Source organism: Odocoileus virginianus, chromosome X (assembly GCF_023699985.2).
Source record: "Odocoileus virginianus isolate 20LAN1187 ecotype Illinois chromosome X, Ovbor_1.2, whole genome shotgun sequence".
NCBI classification, from domain to species: domain Eukaryota; kingdom Metazoa; phylum Chordata; class Mammalia; order Artiodactyla; family Cervidae; genus Odocoileus; species Odocoileus virginianus.
Window position 1 is genome coordinate 1,629,813 of NC_069708.1, and position 27,970 is coordinate 1,657,782.

Sequence of the window (27,970 nt, forward strand, 5' to 3'; positions counted from 1 at the left end):
AGAGCAAGAGAGACCAGAATTCTCTCTCTCCATCATATGAGGACAGAGAGAAGGTGGCCAGAAAGAGAGCTCTCATCAGGAACAGAATCCACTGGCACATTGATTGTGAACTTCCCAACTTCTGTAACTGTGAAAAATAAATGTCTGTTGTTTATCTATGGTATTGTTACAGCAGCCTGAGAAGACTAATACAGGGTTTTTTCTATCAACTGTTGGAAGGTTTGGCCTCTACTCACCACTTCAGGACCTCAACTAGCCCACCACACAACAGAAATAAAAACTACACTCCACTGAGGACTCATAGTTTCCTCAAGTCCCAAACTGCCTTACTCGGGAACTTTACACTTAACTGCCATCACCCAGTGGCAAAGAATCCTCCTGCAATGCAGGAGGCACAGGAGACACGGGTTCAATCCCCGGGTTGGGTAGATTCCAGGAGGAGGGCATTGCAGCCCACTCCAGTATTCTTTCTGGAAAATTCCCACGTACAGAGGGGCATGGTGGGCTATCATCCATGGGGTCGCACATGACTTAAGTGATTGAGCAGCCAGGCAGGGAGGGCCATCGTAAGGAATACCCTCCACTTCAACCATTCTTTTTACTTTACCTATAAGTCATAGAGAATATTTCAGTATCTTACTCATATGAGTGTAACTCATAAGCTCTAAAATTCTGTGAGTAGAGGCTGGATATTCTTTATATTAGCATCCCCAGTACTAGCACTGAGCCTTCCCAAGAGCAGATTCTCAACGTTTGATGAATAAAAGAGCCAGTAAACACAAGGTCTACTTTATTAACATTTACTTTCTCTTACTTTCTTGAAGAAGCTAAGAAACTCAGAGTATAGAATAATTACTATAACAAAGCTAAAGACTAAAAGGAACAAGAAAAACTAACATTGATCATGTTTTACTTTTTTTCTACTCCATTATCCTAACTATTTTACTATGGGATTCTTTCACATTTCCAAGAATATAATCCCTATTGTAATGTTATATTTTCATGCCTCGGGGAAAAAGCGTCACATTCTTCATTACGGGTGGGAAGACAATATTGAGCATGTCCCTGGGAGGTGTACTGACTTTGATAGTAGCGTCAGGCTTGGCTGCATCCATGCCTTGGGCTTTCTCTTCATCTCGCAAAGCTTCTTCATAATAAGTGGGGAAGTCAGTGGGAACAGCATTATTGACCTTTGCCAAAAATTCCAGGACTTTCATCTTGCTGGTTTCCAGATGTGCTTTTGGGCCCCAGAGAAACTCATAACGTGGAGGATCACTGTTGGCAACCTGGCGGTACTCCAGGTACTTCAGCCTCACTAAATCTTTGGTGATGAGCTTTCTGGGCTCTCCAAAGACGAAGTGCTTTCTTCCAGCATATACTCCCATCGTACCCAGGGATTTCCAGATGTCTTCCTCAGCAGCACAGTTGCCCTTCATGAAGATCATACCCAGGAGATTCATCAGGAGACCGGTCTTGGGAAACCCCCTTCCACCATGCACCCTCCCATTGTTGGGGAGTTTCAATTTGCTGACCAGATTATAGCAGGGAACGACTGAGTCGACTTCCTTCAGATCCACCGCAAAGACGAGCTCAATGCGTTCAGAGGCTCTCTTGAGAATCTCAGCAAGTCGGTCGTGGTGGCTTTCGTGGATAATCTTCAGTATGTCTTCCTTCATGATGAGCTGCTTCATTTTATACCTGTACAGAAGGTACTGCTCCAACAAGCTAGCTTTCCTGGTTAAACAGTCAGTTCCTGGGGTCTCAGTGAAGGGTGGGACCTCATAGAGAAACACCCTATGCTTATATTGGCCATCGAATGCTTCACTAGATCTAGTGCAAGAAAAGACTGCAGAAGTGGTGATGGCCGGTATTCTTTCAGGCTCCTGGGAAGTGCTACATGACTGAGCATCAGGCAGACTCTGGGTAACACCTTCACACTGAGGCGAGGAGGTAGTGGACTCCTCTTCTGCTGCTGCTGTGGCCTGAGCACCCCCACAACTCTGGGTCTTGCCTTGGGCTTGGGGTGGTTTATCACCGTGGGGTTTATCACCACCACGGGCCTTACTCTTCTTCCTTCGAGGCATGGTCAGGGACAGCAGGAAGGAGTGTAGACAGGAGCTCAGAAGACGTGGGCACCTGGAGGAAGGAGAATAAGATGCTGTAAGCACCTCAGCAGGGAGATTCCACCTTGGCTTTAATCAAGGCCACCTCTGCAGGGTACTTGGGGACACTGATCTAGGACCTCTCAAGGCTTCTGTTTTGATCAGCCTGTACCCTGAGAAAACTGCGGAGGATATCAGAACCTTAGAATGCAGCCTGCCAACCCTGCTAGGGGTATACTAGGGTGACAGCAGGGGCTGCCAGTAGGGAGCCTCTGTTCTGGGTTTGAGGGTATTCTCAGTTTATAGTCAGGGTCATCACAGACGTATAGTCAATTGTTGGCAGGTCTTGAGCCTCCTCTTTTCTGATGCTGTGAAGCTGACACCTCAAACCCAAGTCAGCACTTCCCTGAGACCCCAGAGGAGGAAGTGAAGGGGTTCCTTGGCCCTTCTCTCTGTCAGAGGGTACCCAACTGAGAGCTACGTGGAACCCACTCCTTCAGGGGCTGCTTGGGTCCTCAGTTCTCGTTAAGGATGCTCACCTAGTCTCCAGGCCGTATCTGGTATACCTCCCCTCTGCTGACTGGTGGCTCCAACTTCATACTAACCTCATACTCTTCTCTCTCAGATTTGATGTGGATTGTCAGCCTCAGCCTGACAGTCCTGCCCTGAGCCTGCAAGTTCGGAATGAAAAACGTGGGGCCGAGATTTTCTGTGATCTACTGTCACTCTGCTTATTTAACTTATATGAAATGCCAGGCTGGATGAAACACAACCTGGAATCGAGATTGCTGTGAGAACTAACAATAACCTCAGATACGTAGATGACACCACCCTTATGGCAGAAAGTGAAGAAGAACTAAAGAGCCTCTCGGTAAAAGAGGAGAGTGAAAAAGTTGGCTTAAAACTCAACATTTAAAGAAACTAAGATCACGGCATCCAGTCCCATCATTTCATGGCAAATAGATGGGGAAACAACGGAAACAGGGAGAGACTTTAGTTTCCTGGGCTCCAAAATCACTGCAGATGGTGATTGCAGCCGTGAAATTAAAAGACACTTGCTCCTTGGAAGAAAAGCTATGACCAACCTAGACAGCATATTAAAAAGCAGAGACACTACTTTGCTGACAAAGGTCCATCTAGTCAAAGCTATGGTTTTTCCAGTAGTCATGTATGGATGTGAGAGTTGGACTATAAAGAAAGCTGAGCGCCAAAGAATTGACGCTTTTGAACTCTGATGTTGGAGAAGACTCTTGAGAGTCCCTTGGACTGCAAGGAGATTAAATGAGTCAAACCTAAAGGAAATCAGTCCTGAATATTCATTGGAGGGACTGATGCTGAGGCTGCATACTTTGGGCACCTTATGCGAAGTACTGACTCACTGCAAAAGACCCTGATGCTGGGAAATATTGAAGGCGGGAGGAAAAGGGGATGACAGATGATGAGATGGTTCGATGGCATCACCAATTCGATGGATATGAGTTTAAGTAAGTGCCGGGACTTGGTGCTGGACAGGGAAGCCTGGCATGCTGCAGTCCATGGGGTCACAAAGAGTCAGACATGACTGAGTCACTCAACTGAACTGAACTGATTCAATGATTGGTAGTCCTCTCAGTCTTTCCTTTGACCCTTTGCATGGTCTGGGATTTCTGTCTTCCTGCCGGCCAACAACCCAGTAACATATGAGGGTCCCCCCACTTCCCCATGGTCTCTACGGTTGAGAATAGGGGATGGATTCTTTTGTACCCCCATACAACTCCTGGAAAGATCTGGAAATACTTCTACTGTGGGGGAATAAACTACCCCTTATAAACAAAATCTTTCACCTGCCCCAGGTGCTGCCTTCCTGCCTGGCCCCCGGCCCCCTATCCCTTCACCATTTCATCCTCGCGATACCGTAAGAGAAAATGAGTGCCCGTCATCACATCACCAGTTGCAAAGACACGCCAGGCTGCCAGCAGGGCAGGAATTCCCTCTGTCCTCACATAGGGTCCTCATTCCAACTCCTGGCCACCCTAGAATGCTTTCGTCTGCCTCCTTGAGGCCCCTCCCCTATAAAACCAACACCCTCACCATCTCAGAAACCCTCCTCAAAGTAGTCTGCCTGATTGCCCTGTCCGGGTCTTCCCAAGTTTGATGGAACCACAAGTCCCGTGCCACTTCACTGTTCTGGGGTTGAGGTCCTCTCAGACCTCACTCAGAGTTCCGTCCTCAAATTCCTTCAGGGCAAGGTGGTCTAGTTCCTAATCTATCATATAGAAAAGGAAGGCTCGCCTCTACCTGCCCGCCATGTTTGGGTCCTCTGAGAGCAACAAGCAGGGCCTTGTTTGGACTTTCTATCTGAGTTTCCTCACTCAGACCCTTATTAGGGTCTTCTTCCCCCTCTGAACTGGGGCCACCCACTTCAACCAAGGTCCTCACCTCCCAAAGAGCCTCTGAGGGGATATCTTCCTCCACCAGAGCGTCGGGGCTTTGTGAGTGCGAAGCACCGGGGAGGGAGGGTGAGGCATGGAGGTGGGGGGGGGGGGGGGCGAGGCACAGAGGGGGAGGGGCGAGGCACGGTGGGGGCGGGGTGAGGCACGGAGGGTGTCTGTGAGGCACGGAAAGGGGGGGTCGAGGCATGGAGGGGGCGGGGTGAAGCACAGAGTGCGGAGCGAGGCACGGAGGGGGGGGGCGAGGCACGAGGTGGGGGCGAGGCACGGAGCGGGGGGCGTGGGGCGGCGCGGGGCAGGGGAGGTTGGGGGGTTGGTGGGGGGTCTCCCATTCATTATTCAGGCTCCTCACCTTGACTCGGTTCCTGCTGGAGCCTGGAAACGCTCACAGGCCTGAGGCCTTGTGCCACCGCCGCAGGCACTCGCTCTTCTTCCTTCGCCGTCTAACCGGAAGTGAGCGCTAGCTACGACTTCGGAGGAAGTGAGCGCCTCACCATAGATGGCGCCTCGATCTCTGGCGCCCCCTCTGTTCTGGAGTGGAGGACACCCTCAGTTTCACATCAGCTTCTCAATTACGCTCCTTTCAACCAGGTCCTCACCTACGTGAGACCTTCCTTGCAGGAAGCTGCCTGATGGCACAGGTCTAAGACTAGGTAGGGGTTGTCCCTGCAGGCCTCTCTAAATGATCGGGTGGTGTTCTCCTCAGTAGTCCTACACCCGAGTCCGGTTTCAGCTCCTGTCTCTTTAATGAATGGCTTCCTTGTAAATGCCACATCCATGCAAACTCTTAAGTCCTGTCTCCACTGTGAGTCTTAAGGGCAATGGGTCTGTGTCCCAGGAATGATGTAAGATAGGAAAGCTGAAGTGCCAGGTAGAGAGGACTTAGATAGGAGTTGAGCTTTCAGAGAAAAAAGCAAAAAACATGCTGATTTATTTCTTCTCGGTACCACCCAGACTTGGCTTCCAATACAACTTCTGTTCTATGAGACTTGCATACTACAGAAGTGGGCTGAGCCTGATAATTTCGTGAGACCCCCATCTTTCACGGTTAACTGACACTGCACATGTAAATGATCATATTGTTACCAGGTAGTAACCTTCTTTTCATTATTTATACCCCTCACTTATTTTGGTTTTCTTATTGCCCTGGCTATGTATTTCAATCCAGTACTTTGGGCACACACTGCTTTTTATTTTTATTGTTCCTTCAATCACCTGAGATATCTTCCAGAATAGAGAGAAGAAAAGTGAGTAAAAACACGCAAGGTCAGCTTCGGGGCGGGAGTGGTAGAAAAAGAGTGTGCCCTCGAGAAATTCAGACCAGGAATCGAGTCTAGCTCTGTTACTTACCACCTTGTGAATATGAGAACATTGCAAGTTCTTCATCTGCCAAATGAATTTGATAAACCCTACCTTGTATGACTGTTGGAAAGTATGTATTGTGTATAAAGCACCCATCAGAATCCTGGCAAATATTGGGTGTTTCATGAATGGCAGTTAATATTTTCACCTAGACAATATCACCCTCCTATGTAGGAATGTTTTCTTAAATCCAGCATATGTCAGGGGAAGTGCAGCACTCTCAGACAGAACAATACCAAAATTTTGCTTTAGCAAGTAAAATTAAGTATCTTTTCCGTGTTAGAGCATTTATTATTTAATTTGGTGTGGAGGTTTTTTTATCTTTCCACCTGGAAGCAACTCAAAGTTCCTGGAATTTTGTCATGTACCGACTCTTTTAGTCCTTTCCAGTTTCCCTTCTATCTAAATCGTGTCTATTTTTATTTGTTTCTTTCCCACCAAAATCTAGCCCTGTCTTAGAATTTGCCAAATTACCCAAGACAACCCAATGAAAATGCTCTTTTAGTGCGTTGGGATCTGGCTCTACCAATTCAAGGCAGAAAGTGTCAACAGAATGGCTCTTGTGCATCTCACCTGTTGGGTCTCAATGCAGATTGCCCCAAAATATGCCACAGTGACATACTGATTACCTTGTATTCAGGTTACTTAAGAAAAGGCCATTGCAGGAGTGATATTCTGACCCTCTTTTCTGTCTCCCTGAAAGCAGGAAATAACTCTGTCATATGGAGGTAGAAGAACACCCTTATAGCCAAAAGTAGAGAATTCACTCAGAGAAGTCTGTATACAGAAATGTCTTTAATTTACTACCCCAAGCTCAAATTCTGTTTAGATTCTTCATGAATTGAACACTCAAAACCTATGTTCACTTGTCCTGTCCACTCCTCAAAAATGTGTTGTTTCTAGGTCTAAAACATATAAAAGCTGCCTGCTTTGGCCACTTCTTTAGGTCCCATTTCTAGGACACCCTCGTGCACATGAATTACAATTTGTTTCTTCTTTTCCTGTTAATCTGTCTGTGTCAATTTTCTTATTAGTCCAATCACAGGAACCCAAGAGGCATAGAGGCATAAATTTCTCCCTCCCTGACAGTTGGCAAGCCAGCCAGGAGGTTGCTCATCCTGAGACTGCTGCTACTGAGAGATCCTGGGACATCTGACAAAGGCCACAGAAGGTAAGATATCTTATCGTGTCAGTCTCCCAGATCTCTACCTTCAAGTTCTGATGTGAAGGAAAGTAGGCAGAGTCCCTTTTTTTCTCTCTAAATTTAGATTAGCAGGAAATAATATTTGTGTAGCTAGTTCCTTGGACTTAGGGAAACTTAGGGATTCTTTTCTTCTCAAACATGGTCACTGTTTTGCTTTGTCTGTTGTGTCATTTGTCATAAGGAGAGAGAACCATAGGGCAGTACACAGGCATAGGCCCTGTAAGCCTGCTGTTCAAGCCATCCTCACAGAGTGGTGAGCTAGCAATTCTCACCAGACCTGCGTCTATTTAGACAGACCTTGCTGTGGTTCCTGTAAGTAAAAACCAGATGAGATTTTACCTTCCATCTTCTTTTATTTTTTTTTTTTTACTTTATTTTTTTTATTAGTTGGAGGCTAATTACTTTACATCATTACAGTAGTTTTTGTTATACATTGATATGAATTAGCCATGGATTTACATGTACTCCCCATCCCCGTCCCCCCTTCCCACCTCCCTCTCCGCCCGATCCCTCTGGGTCTTCCCAGTGCACCAGGTCCGAGCACTTGTCTCGTGCATCCAACCTGGGCTGGTGATCTGTTTCACCCTAGATAATATACATGTTTCGATGCTGTTCTCTTGAAACATCCCACCCTCGCCTTCTCCCACAGAGTCCACAAGTCTGTTCTATACATTTCTGTCTCTTTTTCTGATTTGCATATAGGGTTATCATTACCATCTTTCTAAATTCCGTATATATGTGTTAGTATACTGTAATGGTCTTTATCTTTCTGGCTTACTTCACTCTGTATAATGGGCTCCAGTTTCATCCATCTCATTAGAACTGATTCAAATGAATTCTTTTTAATGGCTGAGTAATATTCCATGGTGCATATGTACCACTGCTTTCTTATCCATTCATCTGCTGATGGGCATCTAGGTTGCTTCCATGTCCTTGCTATGATAAAAACAGTGCTGCGATGAACATTGGGGTGCACGTGTCTCTTTCAGATCTGGTTTCCTCGGTGTGTATGCCCAGAAGTGGGATTGCTGGGTCATATGGCAGTTCTATTTCCAGTTTTTAAACAAATCTCCACAATGTTCTCCATAGCGGCTGTACTAGTTTGCATTCCCACCAACAGTGTAAGAGGGTTCCCTTTTCTCCACACCCTATCCAGCATTTATTGCTTGTAGACTTTTGAATAGCAGACATCCTGACTGGCGTGTAATGGTACCTCATTGTGGTTTTGATTTGCATTTCTCTGATAATGAATGATATTGAGCATCTTTTCATGTGCTTGTTAGCCATCTGTATGTCTTCTTTGGAGAAATGTCTGTTTAGATCTTTGGCCCAATTTTTGATTGGGTCATTTATTTTTCTGGAATTGAGCTGGAGGAGTTGCTTGTATATTTTTGAGATTAATCCTTTGTCTGTTTCTTCATTTGCTATTATTTTTTCCCATTCTGAAGGCTGTCTTGTCACCTTGCTTATAGTTTCCTTTGTTATGCAAAAGCTTTTAAGTTTAATTAGGTCCCATTTGTTTATTTTTGCTTTTATTTACATTACTATGGGAGGTGGGTCATAGAGGATCCTGCTGTGATTTATGTCGGAGAGTGTTTTGCCTATGCTTTCCTCTAGGAGTTTTTTAGTTTCTGGTCTTACACTCAGATCTTTAATTCATTTTGAGTTTATTTTTGTGTATGGTGTTAGAAAGTGTTCTAGTTTCATTCTTTTACAAGTGGTTGACCAGTTTTCCCAGCACCACTTGTTAAAGAGATTGTCTTTTTTCCATTGCATATCCCTGCTTCCCTTTTCAAAGATAAGTTGTTCATAGGTGCGTGTATTTATCTCTGGGCTTTCTATTTTGTTCCATTGATCTATATTTCTGTCTTTGTGCCAGTACCATACTGTCTTGATAACTGTAGCTTTGTAGTATAGCCTGAAGTCAGGCAGGTTTATTCCTCCATTTCCATTCTTCTTTCTCAAGATTGCTTTGGCTATTAGGGTTTTTTGTATTTCCATACAAATTGTGAAATTATTTGTTCTAGTTCTTGGGAAAATACCATTGGTAGCTTGATAGGGATTGCATTGAATCTATAGATTGTTTTGGGTAGTATAGTCATTTTCACAATATTGTTTCTTCCAATCCATGAACGTGGTATATTTCTCCATCTATTTTTGTCATCTTTGATTTCTTTCATCAGTGTTTTATAGTTTTCTATATATAGGTCTTTTGTTTCTTTAGGTAGATTTATTCCTAAGTATTTTATTCTTTTTGTTGCAATGGTGAATGGAAATTTCTCTTTCTGTTTTCTCATTGTTAGTGTACAGGAATGCAAGGGATTTCTGTGTATAAATTGTATATCCTGAAATTTCACTATATTCATTGATTAGCTCTAGTAATTTTCTGGTGGAGTCTTTAGGGTTTTCTGTGTAGAGAATCATGTCATCTGCAGACAGTAAGAGTTTTACTTCTTCTTTTCAAATCTGAATTCCTTTTATTTCTTTTTCTGCTCTGATTGCTGTGGCCAGAACTTCCAAAACTATGTTGAATAGTAGTGGTGAGAGTGGGCACTCTTGTCTTGTTCCTGACTTTAAGGGAAATGCTTTCAATTTTCCACCACTGAGGATAATGTTTGCTGTGGGTTTGCCATATATAGCTTTTATTATGTTGAGGTATGTTCCTTCTGTTCCTGCTTTCTGGAGGGTTTTTATGATAAATGGGTGTTGGATTTTGTCAAAGCCTTTCTCAGCATCTATTGAGATAATCATATGGTTTTTATCTTTCAATTTGTTAATGTGGTGTATCACATTGATTGATTTGTGGATATTGAAGAATCCTTTCATCCCTGGGATAAAGCCCACTTGGTCATGATGTATGATCTTTTTAATATGTTGTTGGATTCTGTTTGCTAGAATTTTGTTAAGGATTTTTGCATCTATGTTCATCAGTGATATTGGCCTGTAGCTTTCTTTTTTTTGTGGCGTCTTTGTCTGGTTTTGGGATTAGGGTGATGGTGGCCTCATAGAATGAGTTTGGAAGTTTACCTTCCTCTGCAATTTTCTGGAAGAGTTTGAGTAAGATAGGTGTTAGCTCTTCTCTAAATTTTTGGTAGAACTCAGCTGTGAAGCCTCTGGTCCTGGGCTTTTGTTTTCTGGAAGATTTCTGATTACAGTTTCAATTTCCATGCTTGTGATGAGTTTGTTAAGATTTTCCATTTCTTCCTGGTTCAGTTTTGGAAAGTTGTACTTTTCTAAGAATTTATCCATTTCTTCTAAGTTGTCCATTTTATTGGCATGTAGTTGCTGGTAGTAGTCTCTTATGATCCTTTGTATTTCTGTGTTGTCTGCTGTGATTTCTCCATTTTCATTTCTAGTTTTGTTAATAGTTGTCTTTATTCCTTGTATAAGTGTTTCATCATTTATTCTGGGTATAGGAAACAGCAGCCTGTGTTTGATTGTGGTCTCATCGGCTCTGAATATGGCACTAGATCTGTAAAGGAGTTAAGGAAAATCAACAGTCTTACAATATCTGTTCCTCATGAATACACCTAACATTATTCTGTTTGAAACTTCTTTTTCCTAAGGCTCTTAGGAAATTCTTCTTGTTGCCTCCATGTAGATTGTATAGATTTTTCTAAGGTTTCGTTGTAGGTACATTGTTTGTATGGTTTCTTTTGTTTATGGTGTATTTTCTATTATGTGATCTAAGTAATTGTTGATTCTTCCAGGCCAGACTCTTGATTTTGCTATGGTGAACTATTTTATACCAGATAGCTTAAGTTATTATTTGAATATTTTATGTGCATGTTTCCTAAGATTTTTAATTCGAGGATAAATTCTTATCATTATCTTTTGCTTTTCATCTTTTTATTATTCCTGACTCTTATTCATTTGGCATTGTTGTATATAACTCTGTACTGGCTATGTTTTTGTCTCCAGATTTCTTTCTAGATTTTAAAGTAATAGACTGCTTAGGAAAAATTTTATTTGGGACATACTTGCTGTATAATGTCTTAGTTTCTGTTGTACAAGAGTATGAAAGCAGCTATAAGTATACATATATCCCTTTCATCATGAGCCTCCCTTGCACCATCTAACTCCTCTATGTTGTCACAGAGCACCAGTCTGAGCTCCCTGTGTTATATAGCATCTTCCCAGTAGCTATCTCTTATACACATGGTAGTGCATATGTGGCATTGCCACTCTCAATTTGTCCCTCTCTCTCCTTCCCTTGCTGTGTCCACGTCTTTTCTCTATGTGTGTCTCTATTCCTACCCTGCAAATAGATTCCTAAGTGCCATTTTCTAGATTCCATATAAATGCGTTAATATGCAATATTTTTTGTTCTCTTTCTGACTTACTTCACTCTATAACAGACTCCAGGTGCATCCACCTCACTACAACTAACTTAAATTTGTTACTTTTTATGGTTGAGTAATATTCTATTGTATGTATCTACCACAACTTCTGTATCTGTTCATTTGTCAGTGGAAATTGAGGTTGCTTCCATGTCCTGGCTATTGTAAATAGTGCTGCAATGAACAGTGTGGTCCATGAATCTTTTCATGTATGGCTTTCTCAGTGTGTATGCCCAGGAGTGGGATTGTTGAGTCATAGGGTAGTTTTATTTCTAGTTTTTAAAGGAATCTCCATACTGCTGTCCATAGTAGCTATATCAATTTACATTCCCCCTCAAAGTGTAGGAGGGTTCTCTTTTCTCCACAACACTTCATTATTTATTGTTTCTAGATTTTTTTATGATGGCCTCTGACAAGTGTGAGGTGATACAATATTGTAGCTTTGCTTTGCATTTCTCTCATAATGAGTGAGGTTGAGCATCTTGTCATGTGTTTGTTGACCATCTTTATTTTTTATTAAAGAACAGAATTAGGATTACAGAAAATTAAGCAGATAGTATCCAGAGTTCCAAAGAGTCAGTCTGTTCTTCCACTTAGCATCCTCTATTATTGACATCTTGTATTGGTACAACTAATACAAGTTCATTTGTTAAAATTGACCAGCTAATATCAACACAGTGTTATTAACTATTGTCCATTGATTACTATATATTTTAATTCTGGTGTTTTAGAGTTCTGTGTTGTTGTTGTTCAGTTGCTCAGTCATGTCTGATTGTTTGCAACCCCATGGTCCACAGCACGCCAGGCTCCCTATCCTTCACCATCTCCCGAGGTTTGCTCAACTCATGTCCATTGAGTCAGTGATGCTATCGAACCATCTCATCCTCTGCTGCTCCCTTCTCTTTTTTCCCTTAATCTTTGCCAACATCAAGGTCTTTTCCAATCAGTCGGCTCTTCCCATCAGATGGTCAAAGTATTGGAACTTCAACTTCAGCATCAGTACTTCCCCTGAATATTCAAAGTTGATTTCTTTTAGGAATAACTGGTTTGATCTCCTTTCTGTCCAAGGGACTCTGAAGAGTCTTCTCCAGCACCACAATACAAAAGTGTCAGTTTTTCAGTGCTCAGCCTTCTTTATGGTTCAGTGCTCACATCCACACATGACTACTGGAAAAAAAACAGGTTTGACTATACACACCATTTTCGGCAACATGATGTCTCTACTTTTTAATATGCGATCTAGGTTTGTCATAGTTTTTCTTGCAAGGAATGAGCATCTTTTAATTTCATGGGTGCAGTCACCATCCACAATGATTTTGAAGCCCAAGAAAATAGTCTGTCACTGTTTCCATTGTTTCCCCATCTATTTGCCATGAAGTGTTGGGACCAGATGCCATGATCGTAGTTTCTTGAATGTTGAGTTTTAAGCCAGCTTTTTCATTCTCCTCAGTTCCACTTCACTTTCTGCCATAAGGGTGGTATCATATGCATATCTGAAGGTATTGATATTTCTCTCAGCAATTTGATTCCAGCTTATGTTCATCCATCCAGGAATTTTCATGATGTACTATGCATATAACTTAAATAATCAGGGTGACAAATGCAGCCTTAAAGTACCACTATCCCAAATTTGAACCAGTCTGTTGTTCCTTGTCCACTTCTAACTGTTGCTTCTTGACCTGTATACCAGTTTCTCAGAAGGCAGGTAAGGAGGTCTGGTATTCCCATCTCTTTAAGTATTTGCACAGTTTACTGTGATCCACACAGGCAAAGACTTTAGCATAGTCAAACAAGTAGAAGTTTTTCTGGAATTTTTCTCTTGTTTTGTCTATGACCCAGTGGAGATTACCAATTTGATATCTGATTCCTCTGCCTTTTCTGAATCCAGTTTGTACATATTGAAGTTCTGTTTTCAGATACTGTTGAAGCATAAGTTGAAGGATTTTGAGTATTACCTTGAAAGCATGTGAAATGGGCGCAATTATATGATACTTTGAACATTCTCTGGCATTGTACTTCTTTCGGATTGGAATGAAAGCTGACATTTTCCAGTCCTGTGTCATCTGCTGAGCGGTCCAAATTTGATGGCATATTGAGTGCAGCACTTTCACAGCATCATCTTTTAGGGTTTGAAATACCTCAGCTGGAATAACATCAGCTCTACTAACTTTGTTCATGAAGATGACCTCTACTAACTTTGTTCATAAGGATGCTTCATAAGGCCCGCTTGACTTCACACTGCAGGCTCTCGCTTGACTTCACACTGACCGCTTGACTTCACACTGCAGGCTCTCAGTGAGTGATCACACCGTCATTGTTATCTGGGTCTTTAAGTCCATGTTTGTGCAATGTTGTGTATCCTTGCCACCTTGTCTTAATATCTTTTGCTTCTGTTCAATCCCTAGTGTTTCTGTCGTTTATTGTGCCCATCTTTGCATGAAAGTTTCCCTTGGTGTCTTCAATTTTCTTGAAGAGAACTCTAGTCTTTCCCATTCTTTTTTTCCCCTCTGTTTCTTTGCATTGTTCACTTAAGAACACTTTCTTATTTCTCCTTGCTCTTCTTTGGAAATCTGCATTCAGATTCATATATCTTTCCTTTTCTTCTTTGCCTTTCACTTCTCTTCTTTTCTCACATATTTGTACAGCCTTCTCAGACAACCATTTTGCCTTGTTGCATTTATTTTTCTTGGGGAAGGTTTGGTCACTACCACCTGTACCTCGTTCTGATCCTCCATCTTTAGTTCTTCAGGCACTCTGTCTTCCAGATCTAACCCCTTGAAACTATTCCACACCTCCACTGTACAGTCATGAGACTTGGTTTGGGTCATATCTGAATGGCTTAGTGATTTCTCCTTCTTTCTTCAATTTTAGCCTGAATTTTGCAATAAGGAGCTTATGATCTGAGCCAGATTCAGCTCCAGGTCTTGTTTTTGCTGACTGTGTAGAGCTTTTCTATCTTCTGCAGCAAATTATCCCTTGAGGATCTGCTTTTGCATTCCAATCCCCTATGATGTAAAGAACACTTTTTGGGGCTGTTAGCTCTAGAAGGTGTTGTAGAATTTCATAGAATCATTTGACTTTACCTTCTTTGGCATCAGGGATTGGAGCATAGACTTGGATTACTGTGATGCTGAATGTTTTGCCTTAGAAATGAACCAAAGTCATTCTGTCCTTATGGACACTGCAACCCAGTACTGCATTTCACAGGCTTTTTTTTTGACTATGAGGCTGCTCCATTTCTTCTAATGAATTTTTGCCCACAGATATAATGGTAATCGCAGTTAAATTCACCCATTCCTGTCCATGTTAGTTGTCTGATTTCTAAAATGTTGACGGTCACTCTTGCCATCTCTTGCTTGACCAATTTCCCTTGATTCATGGACCTAACATTCAAGGTTCCTATGCAGTACTGTTCTTTACAGCATGGGACATTACTTTTACCACCAGATACAACCACAACTGAGCATCATTTGACTTTGGCCCAGTCTCTTCATTTTTCTGGAGCTATTTCTGGGCTCTTCCCCAATAGCATATTAGACACCTACTGAACTGGGCGTCTCAGGTATCTCCCCCTGGTATGATCTCCTGGTATCATATATTTTTGCCTTTTCATACTGTTCATGGGGTTCTCAAGGCAAGGACACTGAAGTGGTTTGCTATTCTCTCCAGTGGACTGCATTTTGTTAGAATTCTCCACCATGGCCCGTCCACCTTGGGTGGCCCTGCATGGCCTGGCACATAGCTTCTTGAGTTACACAAAGGTGTGATCCATGTGATCATTTAGGTTAGCTTTGTGTGATTGTGGTTTTCGTTCTAGACAATATGGCATTGTAGTTCTTCTGTCTACCCTCTGAAGAGTGAGTTTAAGATGCTTATGGAAGCTTGCTGATGGGAGGGACTGGCTATGGGGAAACCTGGCTCTTGTTCTATTGGGCGGGGTAATGCTCAGTAAATAAATAAATAAAAATTAGAAACGCATAAAGAAATATGTAATTATATCAATATGAGTAAAGTCATTAATGACATTCTTAGCCATCCAGTTTGTAATTGAAAACCTCATTAAGAAGGATTTTGAACATAGAAAGAAATATGTGAGATGTAGCTAATATGGAGGAGGATGAAATTTCCCTTTGCCCTTCTAGGTTTTTGTGGGTAGTCTAAGAATTAAATTGATGTGAGACAGATTAATAGAATAAAATAAAAGTTTAATAACACATATACATGAGAGAGACCCAGGAAAACTGAATAACTCACCAACACAGCCAAAGACCAGAACCAAAGACAGAAGAAAATGTTTATGGTAGTGGTTTGGGACTTGAAAGAATAGGAAGGCAATTCTCATGGCGATGGAAAAGGGAATTTTGGTAAACAAAGGTTCTCTGTGCCAGGCAGAGACCCCAGGCCACAGAGTGGACTCTCATCTCTAGGCCCTGCCAAGATTTCCCCACCATACCTTGCCCATAATCTTTGTGGATATCTCTGGTCATAGTTCTCTTCAGGGAACAGGACCTTTGTCTAAATTCTTTCAGGCAGTTAGGTGGAAAGTCAAGTTCCTTCCTGAGTCATTTGGCCTTGATTGTTTTCAGGTAGAAATAATCTGCATATCAAAAGAGACATTTTGAGACAGCATGGTTTGCTCCCCCATACCAACTAGGAAAGTAAAGAGAGTTACAGTAAAAATGAAAAAATTTTAAAGTTATGGATCCTAGTTTCCTTTGTATGACATTCCCATTTTGAAAGACACATGTGAACATATAAAAACACTGTGTTAAATAACAGCCTATGAAGGAAAATTCTGATTCACTTTGCCTTGTTCTTTGGAAAATCAAGGAGTGTTTAAATAAAAGTACATTTTCAGTCACTGTTTAGAATTAATGGCAGCAAAGAGAAAAGAACGTATTTGTTTTACTCTATTATTTTTTATTGCAGTATGTTGCTCTACAATGGTGTGTTAGCTTCTGTTTCATAGTAAAAGTAATCAGACATACCTATATGTATATCCTCTCACTTTGGATTTCCTTTACATTGAGGACACTCCAGTGAATTAAGGGGAGTTCCCTGTGCTATACAGTATATTTCCCACAGTTGTCTGTTTTATACATAGTATCAATAGTGTGTATGTGTCAATCCCAATATTCTAATTCCTCCCACCCTAACCCTTTCCACCTTGGTACCATACATTTGTTCTCTATATCACTGTCTTCATTTCTGCTTTGCAAATAAGGTCACCTATACCATTCTTCTTGATCCCACATATATACGTTAATATTCAATCTTTGTTTTTCTCTTTCTGACTTCCTTTTCTGTATGACACTCTCTAGGTCCATCCACATCTCTAACAATTACCCGATTTTGTTCATTTTTATGACTGAGTAATAGTCCACTGGTTTTCCCAGTGGGTCAGTGGTAAAACATCCACCTGCCAACACAGGAACCATGATTTCAATCTCTGGGTCAGGAAGGTACCCTGAAAAAGGAAGTGGGAACACACCCCAGTATTCTTACCTGGGAAATCCCATGGACAGAGCATTCTGGGTAGCTGCAGTCCTTGACGTTGCAATAGAGTGAGACACAACTTGGCAACAAAATAACAAGGACAATATTCCATTGCATATACCTTCCACAGCTTCCCTATACTTACATCTGTCAATGGACATCTACGTTGTTTCTATGTGCTGGTTGTTGTAAACAGTCCTGCAGTGACCATTAGAGTGCATGTCTCTTTTTGAATTATGGATCTGTGGTCTCTGTGGCACAGTTAATGATGACCTCCAAGAAGGCTTATGCCAAGGAGGACCTCTGGGACTGCTGCTGCCAGAGGCCCCACCCTGGGGTGAGACCCAGCTGAGCCATGCCTCCACAGGAGACTGTCCCACACTTGGAGGTAGGTCTGGTTCCATCTCTTGTGGAGTAAATGCTCCTTTTCTCTGGGTCTTGGTGCATGCAAGATTTTGTTTATGCCCTCCAAGAGTGCTGTGTCTGTTTCCCCTACTTCTGTGGGAGTCTATAATCAGATCCCACTGCCCTTCAAGTTCAGATGCCCAGGGGATTCCCAGCCCCTTTGTCACTTCCCCAGGCTGGGTACCCTGATGTGAGGCTCAGAACTTTCACAACTTGGGAGAACTTCTTTGCTATGTTTGTTCTCCAGTCGCCCACCTTGTGGGTATGGGATTAGAATTTATTGTGATTGCACCCCTCCTGCTGTCTTGTTGCGGCTTCTATTTTGTCTTTGGACGTGGGGTATCTTTTTTTGGTGGGTGCCGACATCCTCTTGTCGATAGTTGTTCAACAGCTAGTTGCAGTTTTGGTGCAGGAGGAGATGGACAGACATTTTTCTACCCCGTCATCTTGAATGAAATACAGTTTGGAGTAGTGAGAAGACAAGAGAATTGAAGGACACTAGGTCTGCCTCATTCTGGGAGGAGTAGAACAGTGGCCTCTCGACAGATGCGGACCAAAGGTCTATTACCAGCTCTGTCACAAGTCTTGTAAACTTCAGAAAATTGCAAATTCATAATTTGCAAAATGAGTCTGATAAACTGTACTTTTTAGAACTACTGTAAGATATGTGATATTTATAAAGCTCTTGCAATAATGGTTTTGAAAGAATGACATTTCTCACTCTGATAATTATGACCCCACACCATACAACTCTTCAGGGAGTTTTCTTTTTTTACTTTCATGAGATGTCAGAAAATATGGAGCACTTTTGGAATGAACAAATTACTGCTAAGACAGTAAAACTGTATAAAATTTCCCCATTTGTAAATATGTCATTTTAATGTAGAGGAATCTCTCCTGGCTGGATGCTACTCAGAGATTTTAGATTTGTGTCAAGGACAAAGATCTTCCCTCCCAAGTGCCTTTTCATCCATACCACCCCTCCCTATTTTCGTTAATTTCACCAGCACCAAAAGTTGTAGCCTTCATTTGAAGTTCCCCAAATTATGCTGAAGAGTAGTAGAACATTTCTTTAACATAGTGGCCTCTGATCCCAGTGTGGAGAGTGCTGTTACAATGGGTATTAGATATCTCAGTTCAAGGAAATAACACTGTTATTTCTGGCAAACACCCTGGAGGCAGTGGTGTGCACTGCCTAGTTTGTGCACTGTGTTTACCTATACTGAGGCAGGAGCACAGAACCCATTTTATTCCTGTCTCAGGTGGAGGTTCTCTCTGTTTTACCCACAGTCTCAAAGTAAAAATTAAGGGCAATCTTCCACTCCAATTCTTCAGCTTCTCAACTTAAACCCCCCATTTCAGGGTCGGCCCCCGCCCCCAATTCACTCAGCCTCATTTAGTCCACCACCCCACCTAACTTAAAATTACATCCTCAAGGGAACTGCAGTGTTCCAAAGGGCCCACATTCCTCGCTTCAATGCATTTACTTTTGACTGCTCTAATTTGAAACCTTCTCTCATTCTCATCCCTTGTTTCAACTTGTCACTTGTTTAGGTCTCAGAGGGTATCCCACCATCTGCTTGATATGGCAGCAACTCCTAGACACTAAAGTGCTATGGACAGTGGCTCAGTCTTCTTTATATTACCATCCCCAGTTATACCATGGATTATTCCAAGGAGTAGATGTTCAATTAGTGGTTGGAAATATGAGTGACAATGATAAAGTTGTCTACTTTATTACTATTTAATTTCTCCCACAAGCTTGAATAATCTAAGGAAATACTTTTACTAAAAAATAGTATTAAAAGAATTTAACAAAACCAAAAACTTACCAAAATTTAAATTTTCTTTTCTTTTTTACTTGACCTAAGTTATTTTACTGCAGAGTCTCTTCACATTTGCATGAAAATCCCTCTTCCATTGCTGTGTTTTCTTGTTCTAGATCACACAACAATGAAAAGTTTCTAAATTTGTCTTACAAAATATAAAAACGTTAACTGGAACCTGATAAAAAGTAATAAATATGTGATCCATATTGTCACCAGCGGAACAGCGATTTCCTGTTTTTGCACTCCCAAAAAGAAAGAATTTGTTGGAGAAACAGAGTAGTTTTAAATAGCAGTTTTATGAAGCAGAGCAAAATTACACTCCTGAGAAAAGATGAGAGCAGGCTGTCTGGAAACCAGAAGCAGTGCTGCCATGGAGTAGGGTTGTGTATGTCCTGTGTTATTTGACTGACAAGTTGATGGACAGCTAGTGTGTAGGCAGTTACCCAGAAGTACACAAGCAAAACCCACCGAGAGGGAGGGAAGACAGAAACCACAGTGATGTTTTTATAAATATGGCATCATGAACATGGGTTACATTAGTCCCCTTTTAGGCCTCGGTGCACCTGTGGTACCCTGGGTTGGTGGTTTTGACTTGCTTGGTCCTGGCATGGCTGGAAACCTAGTGGTCACTGGCTGGAACAGGGAGGCTCTCTGGGTTACTCTGACCACCAGTGTTCAGGGGGGGAAGAGAAAGACAAACCGTCCCTAGCTGCTAACCTGGCTCAAGTATTATACTCCTGGTTGGATTCTAAACAGGGAACAGCCGTTGTTCCCATGGGAAATGGTTGGGAGTTTGTCATGTGATAGCTGTCTCCAAGCTGAGTGCTGACTCTGTATATAGTTGTCCTTTCTGCCTGAGAGAGTATCTGAGCAAGGATGATATAAATGTCCTTCTGGGTTAACTCAAAAGTCATAGATGTCTAAACTTGTCTAGATATTTTTTCGGGTCATCTGAGAATTTTCCTTAATCTTGTTTGATCCAACTGAGGTCCTGCATGCAGAAGGAATCTCTGATACTGATGGAAGTCTGGTGGGCCCTATGACTTGCTGAGGTGGGCAGAGTTTAAGGAGTCTGGAGCCCCAGGTTAGAGGGCAAAGCATTGTTGAGGGGGGGAGGGAGCAGTGGTGTTCAATGCTGAGTATAGTGAAGAAGAGATCTGTGGTCCAAGAGGCTCCTTCTTTTGCCGAGAAAGAGCTCCTGTGAACAGGGATCAGTGGCTGGTTGATGGTTAGTATCATCAGGAGAAGGGGAAGGGCTTTTGTAGGCAAGTGAAGCATTGCCAAGCCAGCAGAGTCTACCCGACAAGTCTTTCAAAGTTCAGACTTTTTCCTTAAGGCAAGGGAGACTTTGACATAACAGACCTCGCTCGAATGCTAAGGGCAAGTCTTCAGCGATGGACAATCAGTTACCCATCGAAAAGTAAATGACGAATGCTCATAAGGGGCTTGAGGTGTCGCTGACGTCCCTCGTGGCCTTTTCATGGCTGTGGCTTCCCTCACCTGTGATCTTGCTGGGCAGAATGTGATGAAGTTCTCAACCCAGGGGCCGCCGTGGCTTCCCTGAGTATTTTTTTTAAAGAAGTTATTTATGTATTTAATTTTGGTTGCGCCGGCTCTTCATTGCTGCCTGTGTGTTCTCTAGTTTCGAGGAGCAGGGGCTACCCTTCACTGGGATGCACTGGCTTCTCATCGTGGTGGCTTCTCTTACTGTGGAGCCCGGCTCTAGGACGCATGGGCTTCACTAGGTGCAGCAAGAACTGGTGAATTAGAAGAGGTGTTAGGAGATTGCTGTTGTTGTTCAGTCTCTACATCATGATTGACTCATTGTAGCCCCATGGGTTGTAGCCCGCCAGGATCCCCAGTCCATGGGATTCTCTGGGCAGGAATACTGGAGTGGGTTGCCATTCCCTTCTCCAGGGGAACTTCCCAATCCAGGGATCGAACCGGGGTCTCCTGCCATTTCAGGTAGATTCTTTACTGTCTGAGCCTCCAGGGCAGCCATATTTCAGAAGGTAGCCAGAAAAGTTTTAGCTGAGTTTCTTTTCTTTTCTTTCTTTGTCCATTCTCTCCCTATCCTGTAAACACAGTCAGCTTGAATTTTATCAACACAGAGTTGAGGCATTCATGGCATACAGCGTCTGGATTTGTACACTCAAAGGCAAAGATATTGGGAGTCTAGGTGCAGAGAAAGGCAGAAGAAAGTGACTTTAATTCTAGCACTATGAGCCAGTTTAACAGCCGATAGTTTAAAATTTTCGATGGGGTGGCATGGAGACCTCCTCTACTTGAAACCTATCACATCAGTTTGTGACTAAAATCCACGTGGCCAGGACTCCAACCCCCCGCCAAAATCCAGTTTGGGACTTGAACCACAGTCTCTTAATTAGAATCACTCACCTGGTACATGGAGTTGCTGTGGCTCAGGTTCTTGTATGTCTCAGTGCAGAAGGAATTCAGCAAGAGGCAAAGTGTTAGGCAAGAAATAGATTTATTTGTATAGGATGCTTGTAAGAGATGCAAGCAGGCAGGTGATGGAGCTCTGCCTGGAGGATTAAGTGGAATACATTTATAGTTAAGGGAAAGTGGAGGACTAGGAAAGACTGCCTTCTTTGAGTAGAGGTCAGGCTTATATCACTTGCTCCGAATTCGTTTGGAGCAGGAGAGTGTGTGACCTTATGAGGTCAAACTTGGATTAACGTAGCACTTCTTCAAATCAATAGAAGGGTGGTGACATTCTTCTTTTACCTAAAGGCCTGGGGGACATCTCATGTATTATATATGGCTTTATATTTAAATGAACCTGCTTCCTTCCACTACATTCTGATACCTTTCTTGAACTACGTTAACTTACAATGGTCTACCAGTGGTTCCTGGGTTTCTGTTTCTCTATTCCCCATCCAACCCCGCCTAGACTTCTAGATCTACCTGTCTGTCTGTCTGTGATCAGGCCCTCATTCATGTCTGCCTCTTTGCAACCCCGTGAACTGCAACACTCTAGGCTGTCTGCCCATGGGATTCTCCAGGCAGGAATACTGGAATGAGTAGCCATTTCCTTCTCCAGATGTTCCAGAACAGGGAACAAACCTTCATTTCCTGCATTGCAGGTGGATTCTTTACCACAGAGCCACCTGGAACCTGTATCCTATGCTATTCTATCCCTGTCATATGGAGGCCAGGTCCCCCAGCCAAGAGCAGTCTTTTTCCTTTGTGGGTGCCTTCTTCATGAAGGTCTCCAGCTTGGACTGTTGTCTGGCATTTAGTGAGCAGTCTTCTTCTCAACAAGTGGAAGGGGAAGTCATGCATAAGCAGAAACATCAAAGGTAAACTTTCCTACCAAGGACTTGAGGGGAGGGGCAGGTCACTTGGTTTGGGGCCTTCCTTCAATTCCTATTATCATGGAGGATTAGAAGGACAGAGGCCCAGGGAAATCAGTTCACACAGAGTAGCTGACCCATGTATGAATTAAGTGTCCTCCCTGCCACAGCAGCGGTTACCTGAAGCTCCTCTGGAGAAATGACCAGGTGTCCTCTGGGAACTTCTGGGAGTTCTTGCAACTCCTCTGTCTTTACCTGAGGACATGTGCTCAGAGTAAGGCCCACAACTCTCTGAGACCCAATAGAAGAAAGCAAAGGTTGCCTAACTTACCACATCTACCTGTGGTCTCTCAGGACAGAAAACTATGGCTGGCAAATTGAGGCCTTCTGACGGCTGGCTGCACCAGTCCATGCTCAGGCTCCTCGATTTGACTCCTGGGAAGACCTGTATTTCCTCCCTCTCTTCACTATTACTGTCCTCTCTCCAGGTCCTCACACTGACTTCCCATCTCCTAAGGAGGCCTGTCCTCTCATGCTACAGCCTTGAATTCCCTGAGACCATCTCAGAGGATGTGAGGGCTCCCTTGTGGACATGCCTGTCTGTGGTCACTCATGGCTGACCCTCCGGGAGGGATTCTGTGGTGTCCCCACTTTTATAGTGTGAGTGGTTCCTTTAGTCCTCAGGGTACTCTACTTGACTCTTGGCATGACCTGGAATTCCTATTGGGGTTGACCCCTGAGCCCCAGCGCCTCACCTCCTGAGATGCTCTAAAAGGAAATGTGTGGGCTGCATCATGCCCGTGTTTCCGAATTTGCCAAGGGAGGTACAGAGGGCCAGGGATGTGTTCTAGGCGCAGTCCCTTTATCCTCGTTTGGAGTCACTGGTTTTCCACTCTGTACTGAAGTGAGGCTTCTCCCAGTGGACCAAGGCTCTCACCTCCCTGAGACCACTTCAGCAGAAAGAGAAGCACTTCGGCCAGAAAGCTTTCTCCTGGGCCTCGTAGGGCTGACATCAGGGGTGTGCCTCCACAGTCTCCTCTGTTCTGGGCTGAGTGGTCCTCTTGCTCCCCCTTCAGGGACCTCATCCTCACTCCTGACCACACCCAGAGCGCACCCTCCACTGACCTGAGGCTGTGCTCCTCAGAACAAAGGCATTAATTTCTTGGGAGTTCTGGATTGGAAGACAGGATGAACCAGATGTGTGCAAAGCTATTGGGGCCTTCTGAGGAGGAAAACATTATAGGGCTCCACTCTTCTGGATTCAGTGGCCCCCCCAGTCTTAGATCAGGTTTCTTACCTTGACTTCTGGTAGCATATGGGAATCCACCCTCTCTACTGGCTGAATCAGCTGGCCTGTGGCCGAGGTTTTTGCCTTCTTGAGACAACAGAATGGTAGGTTATAGAGCTATTCCCTGGCTACCCTTGCCTGCTCCTCCGTGCCATCCCCCTCGCTATGGGGGCGTCCACTCATCAGCACCCAGTGTCCTCACTGTAAATCCTATGAAGTCCTGTTAGGGTCTCCGACTTGGGCAGAATTGGAGCTGCTGCCGCAAGGCCAAGGCGCTCAACTCCGAGAACCCCTCCACCCTTGCCCTGCAGGAAAGGTAGGCGCACCTCAGACAGACTGCTCTCCTCATGGCCACACAAGGCAAGAAGCAGGATATAGTTTGTGGGATCCCCTAGTGTTCTAAAATCTTCCCCTTGATAACTCAGAGGCTGGGACTCCTCCATCCATTGACCTGAGGACACAGCCCTTAAGCTAAGGCCGTTATGCCCCTGAGAATCGGGAAGGATAAATGAGGGCATATGGATCTTTTCAGGGTATCTGACATTGGATGTGTTCATGACCACATTGTCCATGAGTAGTTTTGTCTTCATTCATACCATTCACTTAGGAACATTATTTTAACTTTATTCCAAAAACAGTGCTTTGGGACAGGGCCCCAGGTATCCAATGGCATACATTTTTTGGAGCGTTTAGAGGAAAAAGGAATGAAAAGACATGATGTCTGGCTTAGGCTGGGAGAAGTGGCACTTTGTGGGCTCTGCACTAATCCAGATCAGGGCATTAGTCCTGGGAAGGTCACTTCATCAGTTTGTGAACTTGAGAAATTTGCACGTAACTCCATCAACGGAGTCTGCTAAATCCGATCCTGCGTGAATGCTGGAATGCATGTACTACATATAAAGCAGTGGCAAACTGATGAAGAAGTATTGTTTTGTAACAAATGGAAGTTATGATTACTATGAACCCCTAAAATACCACCTTCCCATCTGAAATTATTTTTAATCCAGGACAGAACAGAGAATAGGCAGTAAATTACTACAAAAGAAACAAATATTCTTAAATGAGCTCAGTGAGTCAAACTATTTTTTAGTTTTACTAGAAGAAAGTTTAAAAGAAATGAGGTAAACCACAACTTAAAGACTTTTGACTCTATTTTTTAATCTATTTTGTTTGTGTTTTTCAGTATTTTCTGGGGTTGTCTTTCACATTTCCATGAAGATCTCTTGCAGTGCTATGTTACCTACTTCCAGATCATGAAGACAATATAGATGGTTTATGAATATCTTTAATTCTACCAAAAGTGTACCTTTTAAACTTTTATAACAGCAATAAATATAAGAGCAGTATCATTACCAAATTAATACTCTGAAGAAAAACAAACTCTTAGAAGTACAAATATTTGAAATAAATGAAATAAACAATATGTAGAAGTTATTCATGTGAAACAAAAAGATCAATGAGATCTAAATTTTATTACTCCACCCCTACGACCCTGCACTCTTTAGAAGCTTGACTGCCCTTCCAGAAAAATTCTCTTCTAGTGTCATGTTATCTTGTTTAGATTGTGAACAACATATTCAATACTTTCAGTGTGCTTTACAAATCCCCAAACTTGAAAACATTAAAACAGCAAGAAACTATGATTTATAATTCATACATTTGAATTCTGAAGCACAGTAAACCTTATCAAAAGTAAGAACATTTGAAAACACTAAACCCCTCCTTTATCTCTTTACCTATCTACCTTAAATCATCTTTCATTAGGTATTTCTCATATGGATAAAAGAAAACAGATATATATTTTGTTAAAACAAGCTGCACCTAAACTCGCTTACCATTTACAACTGTAAGAACATATGGGTTTTGTTTCCTACACCCTACTAGTCTGCACTATTTAGGAGCTTGACTGCTCTCTTCCAACACAAAGGGAACAAAGTGGCCTGCCTGCCTCCCTAGATGTGGGAGGAGCTGCAGGGCTTGACCCTGGAAGGGGCACTGGCCTCGGCCATGGTTGGAGCCCTGGCCGCGCCTCTCGGCCCTGCTCTCTCTGCCTGATCTCTCAGAGCCTCCTCATAGAGGTCTGGGAAGGAACTAGGGACCGAATGGAGGATCTTGGCCACAACCTCCAGTACCTTCATCTTACTGGTCTCAGCACAAGCTCTCGGGCCCCACAGGAACTCATAGCGCGGAGGATCACTATTGGGCACCTGGCGGTAGTTCAGGTATTCCTTCTGCACCAGATCTTTGGTGATGAGCCTCCTGGGCTCCCCAAAGAAACAGTGCCTCCTCCCAGCATAGATTCCCAAGATACTGAGGAATTCCCAGACCTCCCCCTCGGTGGCCCGGTTACCATTTAGGAAGATGACCCCCAGGAGCAACATGAGGAGACCGGACTTGGGAAACCCACCCTCATCATTTGGATCTTCGTCGCCCTCGAGGCTGAGCTTGCTGATGAGGATGTAGATGTTCTTGATGCAGTCGACTTCCCTCAGCTCCAGGCCAAACACCAACTCCATGCACTCAGAGGCTGTCCTGAGGATTTCGGGGAAATGCTGCCTGTACTTCCTGCTGACGACATTCATCAGGGCCTTCTTCGTGATGGGCTCCTTCTTGGTATATTTCTCCAGCAGGAACTGCACCAGCATCCTGGCCTTCTCTGCCAGAGGATCTTTGAGAGTGCTCTCCATGACGGGCACCACCTGGGAACCACCTGCACTTTCCTCCTCTGGGCCCTGGGCACCTTCATCAGATCCTACGCAGGTAGGCCCTGCATCAGGAGAGCTAGGGGCCATGGCTCCCTGAAGCTCCTGGTGATTGCCAGTATCAGGGGTGCTCGGGGGAGAACCCTGAAGGGCAGACGAGGATGAGGAGGGGCACTCCTCTCCTGGGGCTGCAGCAGCACTGGCCTGGGCCTCCTGAGTGTCCCCCCGGACCTGGTGGCGTTTCCCGAGGGCATGGTACTTGTGCTTGTGCCGCCGAGGCATGGTGACACAGGTCAGGGTCCGCAGGTGGGCAGGAAGGCAGGCAAGGAGGGCACCTGGAAGAAGGACAAAGAGACGCTGTGAGCACCTTCAGCAAGGAGTCTCCTCCCTGTCTTGAATGGAACCCGCCTCTGAGGAGCCCGTGAGGCCAGTGCTCTAGGGCCCACCGGGCTCCTGTTCTCCTGGTCAGCCGGTCCCCTGAGACCGCTGAGTAGCAAGTGAGAGTGAGCCCTGGGGCGCAGCAGACAATCCTGCCTGGGCATTAGAGGGGTGGCCAGTGGGGGCTGGCGGGGGAGGCAAATCCTCTCAGCTCTCATTCAGAGTCAGGATGAAAATTGGTGCGAGACTCCCCACATCCAACGCCCCCTCTCCCACACACAGCCCGATCCCTCTCCTATCTGAAATTGCCTCTGCCACCTTCTCAGTCACCCCAGATGAGGAAAGGAGCACATGCTCAGCCCCCCACTGAAGGGTCCCAGGACCTTCCCTTCAGCTGTCTGGTGGCTTCCCCTTCACAACCAGGCTCCCAGCTCCCCTTTCAGACAGCCGCCCCCCTTCCCGATGTTTTGCCAGGAGGAAGCGCTGACCGCAGGGGAGGATCCTGAGTTGCCCGTTTGGCGGGGAGGATGGTCCTCATCCTGACTCTTCCCAAACCCTGACATCCTCGCTCTACTGACCGGCTGCCGGCCCCTCAGACCAAAGTCCCCTCTTCCCTGAGTGTCCCGCAGACGAGGTTGCAGTGAGAGAGCCCCTCTGCCTTTAGAGCTGCCCGGCTGCTGTCCAGATGATCCGCGGCCAAATCGCGGTGAGTGGGGAGTTACACATGGCTGCCGTTCTGGTGTATGGAGCCCCTCAGTCGCCCCGAGGGTCCCTCCTTCACTCCCCAGGGCTCGAGGCTCTCCCTCTGCTCAGCGGAACTGGGGTCCAGCAGAGCCTGACCGAGGCATTCTTTCCCGAGACCCCCTAGTGGATGGTCTTGGGGCCTAAGAGCTAGGCTGGACCCCCTGGTCTGAGTGTACGGGTAGAGCGGCCGGAGGTTTTGCAGCCCCTTCTTTTTGGAAGGAAAAGGGATTCGGGGTGCAGAGACAGATGTATCCCTGCACTCGTAACTCACGTCACCTCCGATCTTGACACCCAATGAGACTTGGGACGACTCCCTATGGCCACCGTCAATGGCAGCTGTCAGAGATGGCGGCACAGTCAAGGATGGCGTCGCACCC

At 44.3% G+C, this 27,970-nt stretch overlaps 1 protein-coding gene across 1 annotated transcript; it reads right to left on the reverse strand.

Annotated features, from left to right (window-relative positions):
* Positions 1-929: 929 nt before the first annotated feature.
* Positions 930-27,970, reverse strand: LOC110124356 (uncharacterized). Its single transcript, XM_070461783.1, has 7 exons — positions 27,870-27,970; positions 25,739-26,806; positions 23,972-24,220; positions 16,784-16,904; positions 14,155-14,296; positions 4,884-5,062; positions 930-2,136 (listed from the first exon to the last, which is right to left on the reverse strand). Exons 2-7 carry the CDS (start codon positions 26,751-26,753, stop codon positions 993-995), a joined length of 2,850 nt encoding a protein of 949 aa, XP_070317884.1. The 5' UTR covers positions 26,754-26,806; positions 27,870-27,970; the 3' UTR covers positions 930-992.

Coding starts and splice junctions, on each gene's coding strand:
- LOC110124356 (XM_070461783.1), bottom strand. CDS start 26,753: ATGCCTCGGCGGCACAAGCACAAGTACCATGCCCTCGGGAAACGCCAC. Junction 14,297..16,783: donor ATAAAAATGAACAAAATCGG/GTAATTGTTAGA, acceptor CTAAAATTGAAG/AAAGAAGGAGAAATCACTAA. Junction 5,063..14,154: donor AGATGGAGGATCAGAACGAG/GTACAGGTGGTA, acceptor CCTCCACTCCAG/AACAGAGGGGGCGCCAGAGA.